The 18,796-nt window shown below is 39.0% G+C and overlaps 1 protein-coding gene and 1 long non-coding RNA gene across 4 annotated transcripts in view; one reads left to right on the forward strand and one right to left on the reverse strand.

Annotated features, from left to right (window-relative positions):
- CADM3 (cell adhesion molecule 3) overlaps nt 1-18,796 on the forward strand; it is a 1,289,148-nt gene that overhangs the window by 326,174 nt on the left and 944,178 nt on the right. For all 3 annotated transcript variants that reach the window (XM_044059344.1, XM_044059345.1, XM_044059346.1), the window contains exon 3: nt 9,727-9,864. In XM_044059344.1, coding sequence (XP_043915279.1) covers nt 9,727-9,864 — 138 coding nt within the window. The remainder of the gene's footprint in view (nt 1-9,726; nt 9,865-18,796) is intronic.
- The window catches only part of LOC122791581, a 286,754-nt gene that overhangs the window by 224,533 nt on the left and 43,425 nt on the right, over nt 1-18,796 (reverse strand). The gene's annotated exons all lie outside the window — the stretch shown is intronic.

Consider the following 18,796-nt stretch of genomic DNA (forward strand, 5'->3'; position numbering starts at 1 on the left):
CAGAGGGAAAAACAATAGGGAACGTAGCTAGTGATGTGCAGGACGGGTGTAGGGAAGGTCCATAGCTGTCAATTTCTTCTACAGTAACAGCTGTGCATATGTACTGAATTTGGAGGTAGATTTGGACACTCAAACCCCTGAGAGAGGGGTGAGGACAACAGTAACGTGTTGTGAAGTGAATTAGACCAGTGCAAAATGGATAGCAACGTATGGGACAAATTTTTTTTTGGGAACAGATTGCCCTTTTTTTTAAGGTGAGAGTAGGATGTTGGGGAAGGATAGTAGGTATATTTGGGGAGGTAGGTTGGGTAGGAGGACAGACAAGACAGACAAGATAGCATACACAGGTGGTATATGACATGTGGGGGGTAAACACCTTGGATAGGGAGGGGTGTTTGGAAATCAGAAACCCATGAGCCCCTAATGGAAACAGTGGGACAAAGGTCCCCACCCATTGGCAGTCACTACTGCACCTTCAGGGCCCCGAAGGTGGCTGTGCTGGGAGCTGAGCAGGAGGGGCAGGCTGATCCTCTAAATGCGTCATGCAGGCCTTAAGCTGAATAGCAGATCTCCAAACTCCCTTCGGAGATCGCTACGCACCAACCCCCGGAACTCACTTCAGGTGACAGGATCCTGTTTGCGCCCCTTCTTGGGGGGGCGAGCCCCATCCCCTGAGGCAGTTCCATGCAAAGGTGGTGCAGGACCAGCAGACGAGGAGTTCCTGGGGTGAGACCCAGGCATCCAGGGGCCTGGTGCCATGACCAGATGAGGTGGAAAAGGTGGATCCACTGGGTCTGGCCTTCCCATATGTGCTATGGTGTTGCAGTTTTAAAACATATGTAGATTAGTAATAGTCAACACAATCTATGATTAGTTATAACAGTATGCATAGATATTCCTATCAACCGAAAACACCAGATTTGGAACAGTTGCATAGCAAACAGAACACATGCATATATGGAGCCACAATGGCCATTATAATGGCATGCAGGTTACATTGAGAGCAGCAGGCCACCAATGATAGTATTTCAACATGTAACATTAATAGAAATGCATTTCAATATTTACTGAACAATAGGACATATGTCCCAACAGTAGGTTTGGTGTAAACTTACCCATTGATTTGTGTATTTAGATTATTGTTGCAGATATGGTGGGGGGGGGGGAGAGATTTCAGTTAACAACTTATATGTCCTTGTAGTGCTCACAACTTTAATGATCATTGCTCTAATCATTAAGGTACAGGTATTATTACAATTCCCTATGGCCTTGGTTTGGGCTGTGGTATGTTTGTACACAGTGTATACTTCAACTGTCTTATAGCTAAATTCTTACATCTTGCACCTGGTAGACCTGTAGAGGGAATGTTTGTTAACACTACCTGACTGTTTCTACACATACTCCCAGATTCAAAGTTAATATTATGCACATACCTCTCAGTCTCATAATACACACAATCTGGACAAAGCTTGACAACACGGGGGTACAAATAGGGACATGTTTTGAATATTGCTGTCATAAACTTGGAGAGTTGCAAGAGTGACAGGATTCATTTTAATATACATTTTCTGAAGGTTTTGAGGTCTGAAAATCAAATGTTCATAGGTTGATACTAGGCTATCTGCCCTAGGGCATTTATAAGCCTAGCCAGAGTGTGTTTGGCTTTCGCCACCCTTTTAGATTTGTAAACTGTGCCTATGAATAGTAAGTCACAGAATATAGTCCCTTTACGGTTAGTTTATTGTGCCTCTGTCTAGCAGGGTCCCAGAAGAGATCCCAGGGGTATACTTTCCATCTCCCATCCACTCGTCAAGATTTCCCTTGAAGAGGGTGAGTGAGGGGCTCTGCCTAACCTGGACTGGGATTTTGTTCCAGAGTGATGGGAGTCTCTGGGATATGAATCTGTCCCTCCAGCATGTCCTATTTATTTCTGTGCTCAGGTTTAAGCCTCTAGAATGTGTAGCTGTAAGGGATTTGGATTTCTTGAGGAGGAGCATGTCCATTAATTCTGGGTTGGACATGGCTTTATATGTCAGGCACAGATCGCCTCTGAGTAGGCGGTAAGCAACTGAGTAGAGCTGGAGTTTCTTTAGCCTAACTGCATAGGGCTTCTGTTTGAGTCCCTTTATCCTCTTGGTGAGGTACTTTTGGGGTCTTTCCAGTTGCTGCAGGTGTCGGGTACGGTACATCTTGAATGGGGCATTGTATTCAATTATGGGCTTGATGAGTGATGTATAGAGTGGCACAAAGACCTCTCTTGATCTAGATGTGAAACCTTTCGTGATGAGGTTGGCCATATAGAAGGTCTTTCTAACCACTTTGGCAATGTGATTGTCAAAGGAGAGATTACTATCTACTTGGGTCCCCAAATCCCTAATTACTTCCTCCGTACTTAATGTTTTACCTCCTATGTGGTAGTCTGTGGGCACTTTGTTTTTCCCAAAGGGGATGACTATGCATTTTTTAGCATTTAGCTTCAGGCCATGACTTTGGCACCAGTTATCTGTCTCTGTGAGACCCTTCTGGAGTATGCTTGTGTCAGCCAGAGAGTCTATTATGGTACCCAGTTTGCAGTCATCTGCGAACTTGGTCAGCCATAGTCCTCCTGTGTTTGCCTGTACCTCAGAGAAATAAATACCGAACAAGAGAGGTCCCAGGACTGAACCTTGTGGAACTCCACTTGTAACTGGTTTAGAGTCCGACAGGACACCTGCAATTTTGGCCATGTGGGTTCTATCTCTGAGCCAGTTTGCAACCCATCTTGTGACATAGGGGTTGATGTTTAAGCTAGTGAGCTTATTTATGATACCTGAGTGGGGTATTGTGTCGAAGGCTTTGGAAGGTCCAGGTAGGCTGTGTGGACTACTTTCCCTTCGTCTATGGCTCTGGTAACTGTTGCAATGAAGTCGACCAGGTTCAAGAGGCAAGATCTGCCCTTAACAAAGCTGAACTGGGTAGGATCCAGTGTCTGAAGGTTTCCGATATCATTGTTTATGAGTTCCATGATGATACGCTCCATAGCTTTCCAGACCAGGCTAGTCAGGCTTATAGGGTGATAGGTTCCAGGGTCCATTGTGGCACCTCCCTTGTGGAGCGGGGCCACCGTTGCTGTATGCCATTCCTAGGGTACATATCCTGTGGTAAGGCTGAGCTTGAACAGTGACTTAATGTGAGGGTTAAGTTCATCTTGTAGCTCGTGTAAGATGCATCCCGGGACACCGTCCGGTCCCATTGATGCTGTGTTTTTTGCTTTGGAGAGGGGCAGCTCTCACCTGATCATCTGTGATGTCTGGGAGGTTACACTCTGTTGGGATGGAGATTTGCTCCTTTGGGGGGGGGGTGGAGGGGAGAAATTTGCACTGAATCTATCTGCCAGGATGTTGGCAATGTCTTTTGGATCAGTGTATTTTTTTGTCATTTTGCACTAACTCAGAGCATATCTGGGAGTTGTCGCCCAGGTTCCTGACATAACTAAAGAAGGTCTTGTGATTGTCCTTAGCATCTTATGCAATTTTTCTTTCGAAGCTGGCCTTAGATGATTTTATGAGGGATCGTAGCTTCTTGCTCATACTGATTAGAGATGCCTTCCCTTTTTGGGATTTTGCTTTATCATGTAGTAGCTTCCTCCTTTTGTTGTATAGCTTATTTATGGCCAGGGTCCACCAGACAGGTCTCCTGCCTTTGGAGGAGTGAGTCTTGGTTTTATTTGGGATGGCATGATCCATACATTCTTGTAGGTGTCCATAGAATGCGTTTGTGAAGGATTCTGCGGTTTGAGCCGTGTTTACCACTGGCCCAGGGGCTTTGATGGATACCACCTCAGTTTTGAGAAGTGTGAAGTTTGCTTTTGAGAAGTTCTTCACCGTGGTTACCTTGGCTGGGGGTGGGGACGGGATATGGATGTCCAGTGAGATTAATTTGTGGTCTGACCTTACCAGTGAGGGGTATACCTCAGGTATGGAACATATTGTCACTATGTTTGGGATGACCAGATCCAATATATTTTCCTCTCTTGTGGGAGTGGTGACCAGTTGTTCCATAGCATTTGAGTTTATAAATTCTAGAAACGGTTGGGCAAGGGTGTGTGGGCTTGAGTAGTTTGCCCAGTCAATGTTTGGGTAGTTGAAGTCACCCAATATGATGGTGTTTGGAGAGACCTTCATGTTCTCCAGTGTTTTCAGGTAGGCCGAGTGGGGTTCCTGAGTTTGGGAGGGTGGTCTGTAACAGGCTATAAACTGAAAGGCAGTTTTGCCCATTGTTAGTTGCACGTGGATGGTTTTCGTTGCTTCATGCAGTGCAACTAACCTGGAGGTGTGGGTATTTTTGATGTATATGGATACTCCCCATCCTTTTGTGGTTTGGTCCGAGTTTTGTGGCCGAAAAGCATGGTATGAAGTATAACCTGGTAGTGCTGGGATGCTTTCGGGTGCCTTGAACCAGGTCTCTGTTACTCTACAGACATTGATGTTCTCCATACTGAGGAGAGTCTCGAGTGCGTGCATTTTGAGGTTTAGACTTCTGGCGTTGAGCAGCATTACCCTTAGTTTCTTTTTCCCTGTATTATCTATGGAGGTGGGTTTGTCTTTTGAGCCTTGCCTAAAAAAGGCACTATGGGGGTGGCAAGGGACTTAGCCAGTATTCAAAAGCCCAGGGGTGACAGGTGCAAGCCGTCCCTAGCAAAGCAACTTGGCTTGTCGAGCATGTTATCCCAGGCTGACAGACACTGGATCCCCTTTGAATGACACCAGTATTTTAACCAATTGTTAAAACTTATCATTTTGTCTTTATACTGTGGCATCATTCTTGGTGACGGTAAGATACTACTCAAGGTAAAGGTCATACCAGCCTGGGCTACATGATCAGAGAGCTCCTCTGTCTCTTTTCATGTAGTCCAGGGAGGTACGTCTCAGGTCATTCACACCAGCATGGACAATGAGTCATATTTGTACCTGCTTTGGAGTGGCATGTGGCATGTATGTCATTATTTCGTGACTACAATTCTGAGATCATCCCACTGATTTGTCAGAGGGACAGAGGAATAGGCAGAAAATATGAGCCAATTATCTAGACATTCTGTAAAATCTGTACAATTGAGAGGTATGAGTACGCATACAGCTTACTACCACTCCCAAGATTTGAACAATGGCTGTGTCTGCTAAGAATACAACAATTTAAGTTACAATAGAGTGTGCTATTTGGATATTGCTGTGTATCACTTCACTGTTTCCTGTCTAAGTCTCTCTTGGTTGTACAGTCTGACCTTATAATTACAACAGTCTTATACAGACATTCCTACACATATTTTTATGTAGTACAGTGTGAGAAACAGTGGTTGACACAGCAGTACTGTTCTGATATCATATGTTTCTGAATACTGCATGTCAGGCCATACTATACCAGAGTAAACACTACCAGTCCAGGATTTAAATCTTTATTGGCAGGCACAATTTTCTTATCTAACAGACTTGTGGAGGGAATGTTTGTTAACACTACCTGACTGTTTTTATACATATTCCCAGATTCCAGTTAATATTATGCACATACCTCACAATCTCTTAATGCACAAACTCTGGACAAAGCTTGACAACATAGCGGTACAAATAGGGTCATGCTTTGAATATTGCTGTCATAGACTTGGAGAGTTGATAGAGTTACAGGCTTTGTTTTAATATGCATTTTCTGAAGGGTTTGAGGTCTGACAATCAGAAAAGATGGGCCAATTATCTGGACATTCTGAAAAATCTGTATAGTTGAGAGGTATGATTATGTATAAAGCTTACTACCACTCCCAGCATTTGAACCATGGCTGTGTCTGCTAAAAATACAACAGTTTAAGTTGCAGTTGAGTGTGCTATTTGGATATGGCTGTCTATCTCTTCAGTGTTTTCTATCTAAGTCTCTCTTGGTTGTAAAATCTGATCTTGTACTTACAACAGTCTTATACATTCCTAGACATTTTTTTTACATAGCACAGTGTGGGTAACACTGGTTAATACAACATTACCGTTCTGCAAATGCAACGATAAATGCCATACAATACCAGATTAAACTCAACCAGTCCAGGTTTTAGAGCTTTATTGCCAGGCAGTTACAGTTTTATTTAAATCTGACCTATATTGGACTATTACTGTCATATTGTCTGGTTTATTCATTACAACCCATACAAAAGTTTTTATACTGCCAGATGACTTTCTACTACTTTATATTTATTTGGTATGACTACTACAAGCAGGATTGTTACTCACCAGCCTTGCGATGCAGCCTTTGCAGCCTACATGTATGAGCTTCCTGATTCACAGCCTGCTCAGCTGCAGCTGTAAAGGAAATAGAGACATATTTAGGCATACCTAGCCATCACATACACACACTGGACTTTAGTAAACAGTAATGGTATGACTACTTACACACTGCTGGGACATCACCCCTCTGCCTTGCTTCTTGGACCCACTCGTCCAAGAGCTCTCTCTATCTCCTCTTCAAGTCAGCATAGTGGTGCCTGACTTGCTCACCAGTCCGAGGGATACTAGTGGCACTCGTGAGATCACGGGCAAGACGGTCCCAGTCTTCCACTTTTTATTGAGAGCCCTGGTACTGGCCCTGAAGCAGTCTCTCATCATTTTTTTCCAGGAGTCCTAGGATGGCCTTGGACTCCTGTATGCCCCAGCACTGCACCAGGAAGCTTAATCTCTCTCCAGCTCCTGCCATCTTGCCTACAGTGGGAAGCTGCAACCAGTTATGAGCAGTATTCCCACCTGTAAGGTTTAAATAAGGCTGAATTCCCACCCTTTGCCGTGATTGGATGGTTTTGAATATGCTAAGTTAAGCTACACTACGGGCAAACCTGCTTAGCTAAGGTTGTCATTGCTTAAAGGGACAGGTTTAGTACTGCTTACCAATGGGCAAATCCACTTAGCTGGGCTACTCATTGCTTAGCAGTCATATTTACACAATGCTTACAGCTGGTAAGCAGAGCTGTGCAATGTTTAGCATTGCTTATTTTTCATTTTATAGACTATCTGCTGTATGGAATTGATTCAGCATTCATTACATATTATGAATTTGTTTACTGTCCCTGATATCCCCCAATGTGCTTTCATTACATTTATTCATGTGTGACTATACTGTATGGGGCACTTGTGTTTATATGGGGATTTCACAACTTTATTAAACTGACACCTCACATCTGGACCTAATGCAGTACTCCGGTTAACAAATATATGTTATTTAGTAAGCAATACTTAAAAAAATGTTTATATACTGCTTTCATATGTAAAATGTGCATTGATTACATTGAGGATTGAACCAGGAATGGCTGCTCGCAAAGTGTATGGTCTAACCACTACTGCTTATATTGCAATACTGCTTATGTTGGATGTCTCTTGTTAGTTAACTTCTTGTGCTGTTTAAGCTGTACTAACCGTAGCTAAGCAAAGGGCACACCCGCACAACTACACTTAAACTTTATCGCATTTATTAAAACATGTTTTGTTGTGTTAGTTTATCTATACCCTTCAGAATATCTCTGCTAATGCTAAACTTGATATTTTATCAACATTCTGCTTTGTGGGACAATTGTTCCATTTGTCTTTGTCCACATTCCTTACTCTGACAGGTTGGGAGGTGTGCACTGTGTGCTTATGCTACATGTGTTATCCTAATAACTTTTGGCTTGGTAGCATACCTCTTAACCTCTTGGAGCAAAATATCTGGACAAAGCCTAAAATGATGGGGGATAAATAGGGATCGATTTTAAATATTGCTCTTACAAACTTAAAATGTTGATAGAATAATAGGTTTTACATTAGCATGAATTTTCCAAAGGATGTGTGGAGTCATAAACTCAAATATTTTGTCATTATTTAATGACTTCAATCCTCAGCTATTTGCCAGAAAGGTACACATTTTAGGAAGAACACACCAAAATATGAGGCAAAAATCTGGTCCTTCTGTGAAAATCTGTACAGTTGAGAGGTATGCTTGGTTATGCCTTGACAACAGATTTTTGTTTTCCTGATGGGTTGGGGGTGTTATGAGTGTTCTCACTCATTTTTAATTGCTGAAAGGCAATTCTGCAGTGCAGGGGGCTTGTGTATTGTGAGAGTTCTGCACTCAGACACACCCCCTGCACTCGTACACGGAACCGTGTCCGTTTTAGTGTATCGCAGCACTCCTTCATAAATTTGCATGGAGCGCTGATGTTTTGAACAGGAACAGTCTCTGCCATGCAGGAATAACTTATTCCTGCATGGCTGCTTGCTGAATCTCGGGTGGTATATTCAGCAATCTTATCAATATTTTTTATATTTATGTTTGATCAATACTGAATTTAAGAAGGAATGTTACTGATAACTGACTTATTTTGAATATACTGAAGGGCATTCTTACTTGTAATGGTAGTAGAAACTAGACATATTAACCAACATGGGATAGAACTTGCACTATCACTGGCATTAACATGATTCCTGCTAAATCAGAGGTGAGAATTTTGTTTTATTAAATGTTATTTATTGTACTTGAGTAATATTCTATAGTTTATATGGTGCAGAATCCTTATCTGGTATTATAGGAGTAATAAAGAATTTTGCATATAAAAATTAATTTCCATCTTAATGTATATTTGTTCATTGGTCAGTATATCTATGAGTGATAATGTTTGATAGCAATAAACATTTATACTGTGAAACAATAAATCAGTTTATATTTTTGTACAGAAATGTACAAGCTTGTATGTATTGATGTTAAGAGTATGCAGACAAAGCTCTAGAGATCATGATTGTTTGAGACAAAAAGTACCTCTGTTTTACTATGTTTCTTAAACTAAGCAGTTACATAATGATACTCCATTGACATTCTCCCATCATCTATGGTTACATAGCATGATTAGGAAATGAAAGGGCAAGTTACTGGTAGATAGAGCTGGTCACTGGTGAGGTAAGCACAGAAAATAATATAACAAAGTGTGATATCATAGTTACTGCAATGTAATGTTAGGCTGAAGGCAAAAAAGACACATTATCAAAAGGGCAATGAATAAGAAAAATAATAACCAAATTATATGGAATATGCCTGCTTAGTTTGGTATGCTACTCAAAAGGTGTTAGCTGCTCTTAAAGTAGCTCATGTTTCCATATGTCTATCATAGCTGACATGGGTAGAAAGTAAGATGCCTGTACATACTGACAGTAGCATGTCTTTGTAAACATCCTGATGCCTGTCTCATTATTCTGGCATTGTTCTTTAGCTGGCAATACAAAAAAAATTCCCTCTTGCTGTTTATCATAAAGTGATAAAAGAGACAGAAAGCATGGAATTTTAACCAGGAAATTATAAACTGTGCATATGTTCCCAGTTGTGGATGGTGTTGGCTTAGTGAAACTTACTTAAATAATAGCTCGTATCTGAAGAAAATGTTCAACTTTGGTATAAATGATAAATAATGAAGTATAAAAATGTAAATTGTTCAGAAAAATTGAATGAGAAAATTCAGATTTCCTAATACATCAAATAAGGAAGGGTATGACCAAAGGCTGAAGGATTTAATTGGTGATTTTATCTTTGGAGATACTCTAATAAATACTTAGTGATATGTCATTTCCATACAGTTATTTTCAAAGCAAACCTCAATCCTGCTCTGTCAGTTAGGTATCGGACTGAAGATATACATAATATAACCAGATCTGCAGTAGTATCTCATATTATTTTCTAATTGTTTTTTCTGTTTTATAGGTGTGCCAAAACGCCCTGTGATCACAGGCTACATTGGTCCTGTCCACGAGAATACAGTCATCAGGCTCAAGTGTGAGAGCTCAGGAAGTAAACCTGCAGCCAGACTGCACTGGATGAAAAATAAAATACCACTGCATGGTAAGAATAAACGCTCTAGCATTTGGAGAATTTTTTATTTCAGTGTGAATGGTGCATGCTCTGTTATTTATTATTTTATTTTTTATTTTTTGTAAAGGCTGTGAAGAATTAGGCATTCTCTCTTGATACACATGAAACACTAAAGAGGTACACAGTAAAACTAGATGCTTTAAAACCAAGAGTGGGTAACAGAAGCAATGAGACTTCTCCATCCCAATCTGTACAACAATTTCATGTAAACACCATCACACCTACCATACCAAACTAAAAAAACTGAAAGAGATCAGCAGGGAGAAATGTCCATTGGTATAATGTTTGACTCTAACTGAGAAATTCAGAATTAGTTGTAATGTGACCTCACAGAATTCTTACTATGAGATATTAGTCCATGTTTGCCTTTAACTTTGGCAAGACTGCATCATGCTGTCTGCTTTTGACAGTGTAATGTATCATGTCTGTTTACGTTTTACTGTGGTGCATGTTTATGTCTTCTGCAGCTGAATTATGTTGCTCATTAAATATGTGAGTGTATCCGTGTGCAGGGTAGTATGGAACCATTCTGCTGCTTCATGTAAAATAGACAACAAAGTTATTAGCCAGGGAGAAGTAGGGTCAAGTCCCCTAACACCTATTTATACAGAGGGTTTGTCCCCACTTCTTGCTTTTATAACATTCTCTGAGTTTGCATAACTTTGGGGTAAGTTTATACATTTCAGTGAAATGTGTTTGTGTGTGGGTGTCTGATTCTGCATATACATTTATTTATTCACTCAAGCATGCATTCATACCTCACATATACAAAATAGTGCTGAAAACTGAAATTCCCTTTCCATTTGAGTACACATTTTCCTGAAAAAAATGAAGTGGCTGGATGGAAAAAGGTACACAAACACACACACACACACACACACACACACACACACACACACACACACACACACACACACACACACACACACACATCCACATCCACATAAAGTCATCTCACGCATGCAGACACACACACACACACACACACACACACACACACACACACACACACACACAGACACACAGACACACACACACACACACACACACACACACACACACACACACACACACACACACACACACACAAAAAAACCTGCCACATTCAGCATGTGTTCTTATTTTCTGGGAAACGTGTACATGAATGGAAGGGGATCCTGTCAATTTCAATTTTCAGCACTATTTGGTATATCTGAAGTATGACTGCATGCATGAGTGAATAAATAAACATATATGCTGACATGAGCACCTGTATCACATCATGTCACCATGGAGCATGCTATGCTGTCCCTAAACACAAGCATGCAGCCTGTGAGACCATTTCTATTTTGGTCCTACAACCTGTCCTGAAACCATTGTGATAATAATTACTTTGTTAGTGTAGTTGACATACAAATGAAATTGCCCTAACACTTAAAAAATAAATTCAAACCTATTCCTGACGTGTAATATAATAGTATGCTTTCTGTCTTACTGTGCTCATTACCTAACCTATGACGTGTAATCTTGTGAGGTAAGATAAGCACTGACAATGGCTGAACAGATATCCTTACTTACCTAGTAGCCTCTGGTGATGTCACATAAATTACCATTAGCAGTAGTTGTTCCAATCTTCAGTGATGCTTTCATTTTGCAAGGTTTTTAAAAACGATGTACTTTTGGAACACTTGATAACTCTTTTGGCAATGTTTTTGTTTGTTTTGCTTTGTTTTATTTTGCACGTTTTTTGTGTTCTTAACCACTGACCAAGTGTTCCTGCTACATGATATTAAGCCCATTTTTTTCTCTGGATGCTGGGAACTCTACCTGCTCTGTAAGCAAGTTGATTGGAGGGGCCATTATTCGAGCAACCATGGATGAGCTCATGCCCCTGATTGTATACTGTCTTTGGCTTACAGCAATGTACCACAGTGACCAGGTAGTCTGACTTTGCCCTCCTTCAATGGACTAAGGTAATTCATAATACAGACTAGACCCTAATTATAACCAGTTTGTGAAACACATTATATTCTTCTACAATTAACAGTCTAAACAGTACTGGTTGCAGTCTATGAGAATATTTCTTTTTTGACCCCACAACCTGTCTTCAGGTGTCTGACATGTGCATCCATATTACTTCACTATGGAGCATGCTATGTTGTCCTTGAGCACAGGCAATGCAGCCAATGGGCACATTTTATTTTGGTCCTTCTACCTCTGTACCATAGCTAGCTGACATGGGCAGCTGTATCACATAACCATGGAGGAGTCTGTGCTGTCTCTCTGCATATTACATGTGCCAACAAAGGCTTCCATTCCTGGCTTGGCTCCATCAAACCAATTTCAATAATTTGGCTTTTTTATTGCCTTACATGCTTTTGATTACCTTCTGTAAATGTTGTTACTATTACCTCTCGCATGGATGGGCATCTACCACACACTTATATTCCACCATTCATCTGGCACTTCCAAACCCAACATTAAAACCTCTAATGGGACTTAAAATGTCTGGGTCATATTTGGGCTTGCATCCATGTATCCTGAAGGGCAAGACAAATCTGTCAGCATTGCTCTCAGTATATTCATCTACAGCAATCATATAGAGTTATTATTTTATTCTTTGCTAATTAAGATGTTTAGAGATTTAGTACTTAGCAGTACGATCTGCCCCAGGCTGCAAACCAGAAATATAGTCAAAGATCCACTTGCACAAAATTGTAAAGATGTTATTTAGGGGCTTGGAGGTGTTGGAGCAGACAGCATATGAAAAGGGAGAGCATATGTTTAATCACTGTTAAATGGCCACTAATGTGGATTTCCAGGGAGGAGACTCACTTGTGTGAAAGAAAAGAAAAAGGTTGAAATGGTGGACTGTGGTCATTATATATTCTAAATAATGATATTCAAACATAACAGGGTGTAAGCAATCAGAATGTATGTTATTCTTGAGTTAGAAGGTGGGGAGTCTGATTTTGAAATCAGAAAGATGTTACCTGATTACTGCTAAATGATCACTGAGGCATCTTCTTAGATGGGGAGTGAATTTCCTAAGAAAATCAAGATGAAATATGCTGTCTTTGACATATTTTCTTTCACCTTAATGAAAGTCAAATATCAGAGTGTATACCATCAGAAAACGGCTACATTTGTGGTCTCTGGAGACAGGCTATATGTTTGTGTGTATGGAAAATGACATTAATTTCATCAGTAGTAAATGTTTGCAACTGGCATTTTATTGATTCAGTGTATCTCTCTAATATTCACAGGTTAAAATGCATTAATGTGGCCATATCACTGTGAATGCACTCATATCAAAGATGTGCAGAATCAGGATGTGGCTGTATTTTGGGTTGTGGGGAGGCAGGTGGTGTCTGCAAAGTCAAGAGACATTACTTTTACTTGATCACTATTAAATGTTTGCAGAAATGGTTTGCCAGTGAGAGACAGTGCATGTTTTGCAAGCAGGAAATTGAAATGCATGAATATGACCATTATTTCTTTCAGTTTGATCTCATTCAAAAAAGCAAAGTTCTACACAGTCCAATAGTGGCTGCATTTGGGGAAGTGGGAGGCAGGTTTCATCTTAATGTCAGGGAATAATTACTTTATTAGTGTTATGTGATTATCAGTATGGCTTCCCTTGATTTAATTTCTCTAAATATTTGTGGGTTTTAAGACTATGATGAGAATGGACCCCATTCCTAAGTCTGGATATAAATAATGTTCTTAAAATTGTATTGTTTCAACCTTTGATGTTAATCAAAAGAGCTCTTTTTAATACCAGCAATGTGCTCAGAATTGACTCCTCCTGAAATTCATACAGAGTTACATGTATTGGTTGCATGTCTGACTACAACTGCAGATTGTTGTTTTATTAGACCCATTGCTCCTCTACTGTTGGAACTGTCTGGATATCTTTCTTCCACATTGCTCTCATTTCTGCCTACAGATCTCTGATATAGTATGACTCTATGTCTCTGTGCATGAGACACTGTATTTGCTAGGGTGTAGCTACTTTTGCCTTTTTTTAATGGAGTACTGTATCTGGTTTTCTCACTTCTATTCGTTGAATTGCTGGTAATGGGTGATTTCCACGTGATGTACACTTCATTATTATCTATAATGCTTTGTTGTTCATGTTTCCAATGCTTCTCAGCTATTTCTATACTATAATGTTTGCACAATCCTGAATGCAACAGTGTTGCCACATTATTGTGCCTCTCAGTGTACAGGCCCTCTGCCATGATGATATCACAGCCAGCTATAAACTGTGTGACTGCTTCCAGTACTTTTTTACAGAACCTACATTTGTCTGTTTCTCCCACATGTTCAATGGACTTTGCAAACCAATGTATACATAGCCCACTATCCTTGACTGTCATTATTAACATTTCATCTTTTGGCTTCACCTCACCTCTCCTTAACCATTTTTGTATTAGATCCTTATTAACAAAAGTTTTTTTTTTCCAGGGGCTCTCTATACTACCCACTATAGTTATAGCTTCTCCACATTGCTATCATTTCTGACTGCAAATCCCTTCTCGCCTGACCTTTCTGCTTATATTCTTTCTTTTCATTTTTGGCACATTCAGTTGCTGCCTGATTTTTCTCCATTTCTTTTTTGATTTGCATTCCCACTTGACACCAGAAAGCTTCTGATAAATTAAGCAGAGAGGTCAGCTTAGACTTCCTCTCCTTATGTTTTAAAACTTTTACTATGTTTGGATCTGATGAGGTCACCAGATATGTATGCAGTCCCCTGGCTGCAGAGCTATACATAAAATCATTTTTGAGGAGATCCGTACTTCCAGACCATGAACTATATTATCTTGGTATACACTGATCTGTATCTATCATTTGATAAGTGTGAAGCATTTTAATTTGTTTTTATTCCTGCAAATCCAATAACTTTTGTGACCAGTCAATCACAGCAGAACAGTAGGGTCTTCTAAATTATGCCTTAATGAGTTTTGTTGGCATTTGCTCATGTTTTATTACCCAACCTTCATAAGTCACCAAAGGTTTATACACTCCTTGCTGGTCAAGTTTCTTAATATTACATTCCTGTTCCAGATTGATATTTTCTTGGTATTGCAACTTTCCTGATTTAAACATTGGTTCTGCACAATTATCAAGACTAAATGTTACTCTTATATTATCTGAGAAAGTTTTATGCACTTGCAGTTTTTCTTTCAACTCTTCACCTGATAAACTATACAATTTTAAGTCATCCACAAAATTATTTATATTTTTTTTCTGGGAGCCAAATTGTAACCAAGACTGAATCTGTTAAGTAAAGAGCCCAATGAGTTAACGGCAAGACACAAAACAGGGATGAGAGAAAATCACCCTGGAATATCCCCCTTTGAATTGTTATCCCTGGGATAATAATTTGCCCTTTGTCATAGCTTAATTATAAAGTCATTTGTCACTGTTTTATGGTCACTCTAATGTAATTGATTAATACAGGATGTATCTTATACATTTGTAAGCACTCCTTTATCCATGATTGTGGGATGCTGTCAAATGTTTTAATGTTTTTTTTTATATAATCTATCCATGCCATACTTAGATCCCTCATCTTTTTACAATTTATCATTATGGTTTTATTTAACAACAAATGACACATTTTTACATATGATTTTCTTTTGTTACCCTTTTGTTCTATTGTGATGATTGCATTTTCTCTAAATGACTATAAACTTTGTCTGCATCAGTTCCAGTATGTAGTTAGTACATTGTTGGATGGCCAGTTATTGGTTGATACATTTTAGGATGTCTTACAGGTTCTTTCTTAAACAGGAGTATCATTTTTTTCCTGTTGTTAACAAGGTCAATGTCTGTTCTGGATGTGCATATAAATAATTTTTAATGAAAAGCTAAATCTTTATGCAAATGTGTTAATACTTTTGATCAGACGTTAGGTACCACATTTGGACATTGGGATTTCCAGTTTGCATTGGTTTCTCAATGATGGGAATGTCATTTGCTAGAAAGCATCAAGCTGGAGTGCATTACTTTGTCCATTGTTTCCTTCAATTTGATCACATCCTAACATATAAGCATGGGTTTACACAGTCATAATCAAAAAGTGGCCATATTCGCAGATGAGGCAGGCTGTGTGTGAAAGTAAGGCATGCTAACTTTCCTTGTCACTTTTAAACAATCATCAAGGTGGATTGTCAGGAGGGGTACTACTTGCACCTGACAACAATTTTGAAAAGGTAAAAATGATTTCAGTTAATAACAGCAATGTGATAGTAACCAATTACTTCATGTTGAAATATTCAAATATCCTTAACAGCAACGGACACAAACTAAGTGAGGATCTGCTAATTTGTTGTGTTTAATATTAATTTATGTTAAAAAAAATAAAATAAATATATATATATATATATATATATATATATATATATATATATATATGGGTTACCTTTACATTATCGAACGTCCAAATGTTCGACACTCGTATGGCCGAAACCATATCATCAAACATTCAAATGTTCGACAATGTAAATGTAACAAAACAAATTAAGCAAAACAACATGCGTATAGCAGGGGAGTAAGCCTCCCTGCACCCCCCACACCCTCCCTACTTAAATATACCAACTCTGAGATCATACTACATTGTGGTAATGGGAAATATTCCTGTTCCACGCTGTATGGAGATGTCCATTCAGTCATTTCCGTGACCGCAATTTAGTGCAATCTCAGAGTTGGTATATTTCAGTAACGGGGGTGGGAGGTGCAGGGGGCTTGCTATAGACACTGTTTTTTTATTTTATTTCTTCTGTATTATCTTACCTTTGCATTGTCGAACATTCAAATGTTCGACGATATGGTCTCAACCATATCATTGTCGAACATTTGAACGTTCAATAATATAAGGGTAACCCATATATATATATATATATATATATATATATATATATATTTTTTTTTTTTTTATTCCATCACATTCATCATTCTTTTGGCACTGTGACCATAGCCCCATGTCCATTCCATTTCTACTGGCTACCATTAAACCCACGGAACTAACTCTCCTAATCAGTGTGGCCCAGTTGTGGAACCTACGTGCATCCTGAGAGTCTCAATTATATTTGTTAGGGTGGTTAAATATGCTATATAAACTAGAGAAAATAGGCTGAAGCACTCACAGATACTAAAAAACAAACATAAAGTGTTAGCTTAAAGTGGTAGCTTAAAGAATGTAAGTACAAGAATCCACTATAAACCTTGTTAAATCCTTTAATGTTAGAAATTATGTTTATTGACCATTTTCGTCATGTAAAATTCAAGACTTATAAGAACAAGGTGCAAGTCACAACCTTCATCTAAATACATCTACTAGCCAATCAACTTGTTAGCCTTCCCCGCTACATTTCAAAATCTTAGTCATATGTTACATTATTTAAAAACATACTTATGTTAAACCATTGCAAAGAAATGTCTTTCTTAAATACAAAAATCCTTGTAAGCAATGCACACATTCTTAATGTCAGAAATTAATAACCTTAAAAAGCTTTCTGAATCTATCAAATATAGAAACATGTTGTTATTTGTCTTTTCGGCTTTTCCCGGTTAGATGTCGCCACAGCTGAACTCCGGTCCGCTAAAGATTGGCAGTAGATTTTTATGGTGCCAATTTGCCAGCCTGACTCCCAACCTTCAGTGAAGGCACGCCCATTCATGCATGTCTTTCGGAGGACATGCAGACTCCACACAGAAGGCTCTCCAGCCGAGAATCAAACAGGAGAACCTCTTGCTGTGAGGCAACAACGCTACTGCTGTACCACCGCAGCTCAAATATAGAAACATAAAAATATAAAATAGAAAATTGCTACAGCTTTGCTGCCTTCATCTTCAATACTGGAGCAATTGATAACACACTCATTAAGTCTAAGTTGCTAGTACCGTTCCCTCTACTCCAACTTGGTCACCCAGTCACCACCCCTGTGGCAGTTTGGAATAATATCAATAATACAGAATATGAATTTATCAAATGCCCCACATTTTTTCACTATATTTGTATAGTGCATTATTAGTACACCTTATTGGAGATGTCATGTATGTATTCATGTATTCTTTTTGAATACCCTCTTTTTTTGTCAACATAAAACATGGTCAAGAAGCACACTTAGCCAAATAGACTATAGCTTTTGACTGACAGTTACCATCAAGTAATTTCACAGTGGTACTTGGTTCTTCCCACAATGCAATTGTTTCTCTCTCAAAAGTAAAAAGGATGTATTTACAATGAGCACATTTTCTTGTGCTTCTAATTTTTTTTTAATTGTTGCAGCCTCTTTCAAGGTTGCTCTCCAGCATCCCTTTTAAATTCTGAGGTGTCTTAAACCAAAACATGGCTAATTTTCAGAAGATGGGAAGTTCCCCTCTTCAGACTGGTGTGTAAACTGCAAGCAAGTCATACTTGAATTCAAAATTTTCATAAAATCATTCACCATCTTCTTAGGCCCATTCTGTAGAATAAACAGATCATCTAGGAAATGTAAATACATGTTGTTATACTTATAAAGCTCTAATTTAAACAGAAAGTCCATTTCCAAATGAGTCAAAACCAAATTAGGAATCTTACCATCTTCGGAGTACCAAAGATTGTTGGTAATGTGGGTGTAGCGTTGCTCAAAAATTTGTAAATATCAGAAGGTAACAAACCTTGGGAAAGATGACGTAGTAATTGTCAATCAATCTTTTTTGTAGGCAATGTTCACTTCATTCCTAGAACTGACACTGTATATGGTGTCATCATTCACAATCTCTGACATTTTACTAACATAGTCAATGTTATCAAAAATACCCCCCCCCCACATATATCAGGTTTCATAACCCTAATATTCCTTTTCCTTCTAAACTCCTCAAGCAAATTTCTCTCTTCCCTAAATAGATTAAATCTAGGCTTATG

The sequence above is a fragment of the Protopterus annectens genome, chromosome 17.part0 (genome assembly GCF_019279795.1).
Source record: "Protopterus annectens isolate FY-2018-M chromosome 17.part0, PAN1.0, whole genome shotgun sequence".
Taxonomy (NCBI): domain Eukaryota; kingdom Metazoa; phylum Chordata; order Ceratodontiformes; family Protopteridae; genus Protopterus; species Protopterus annectens.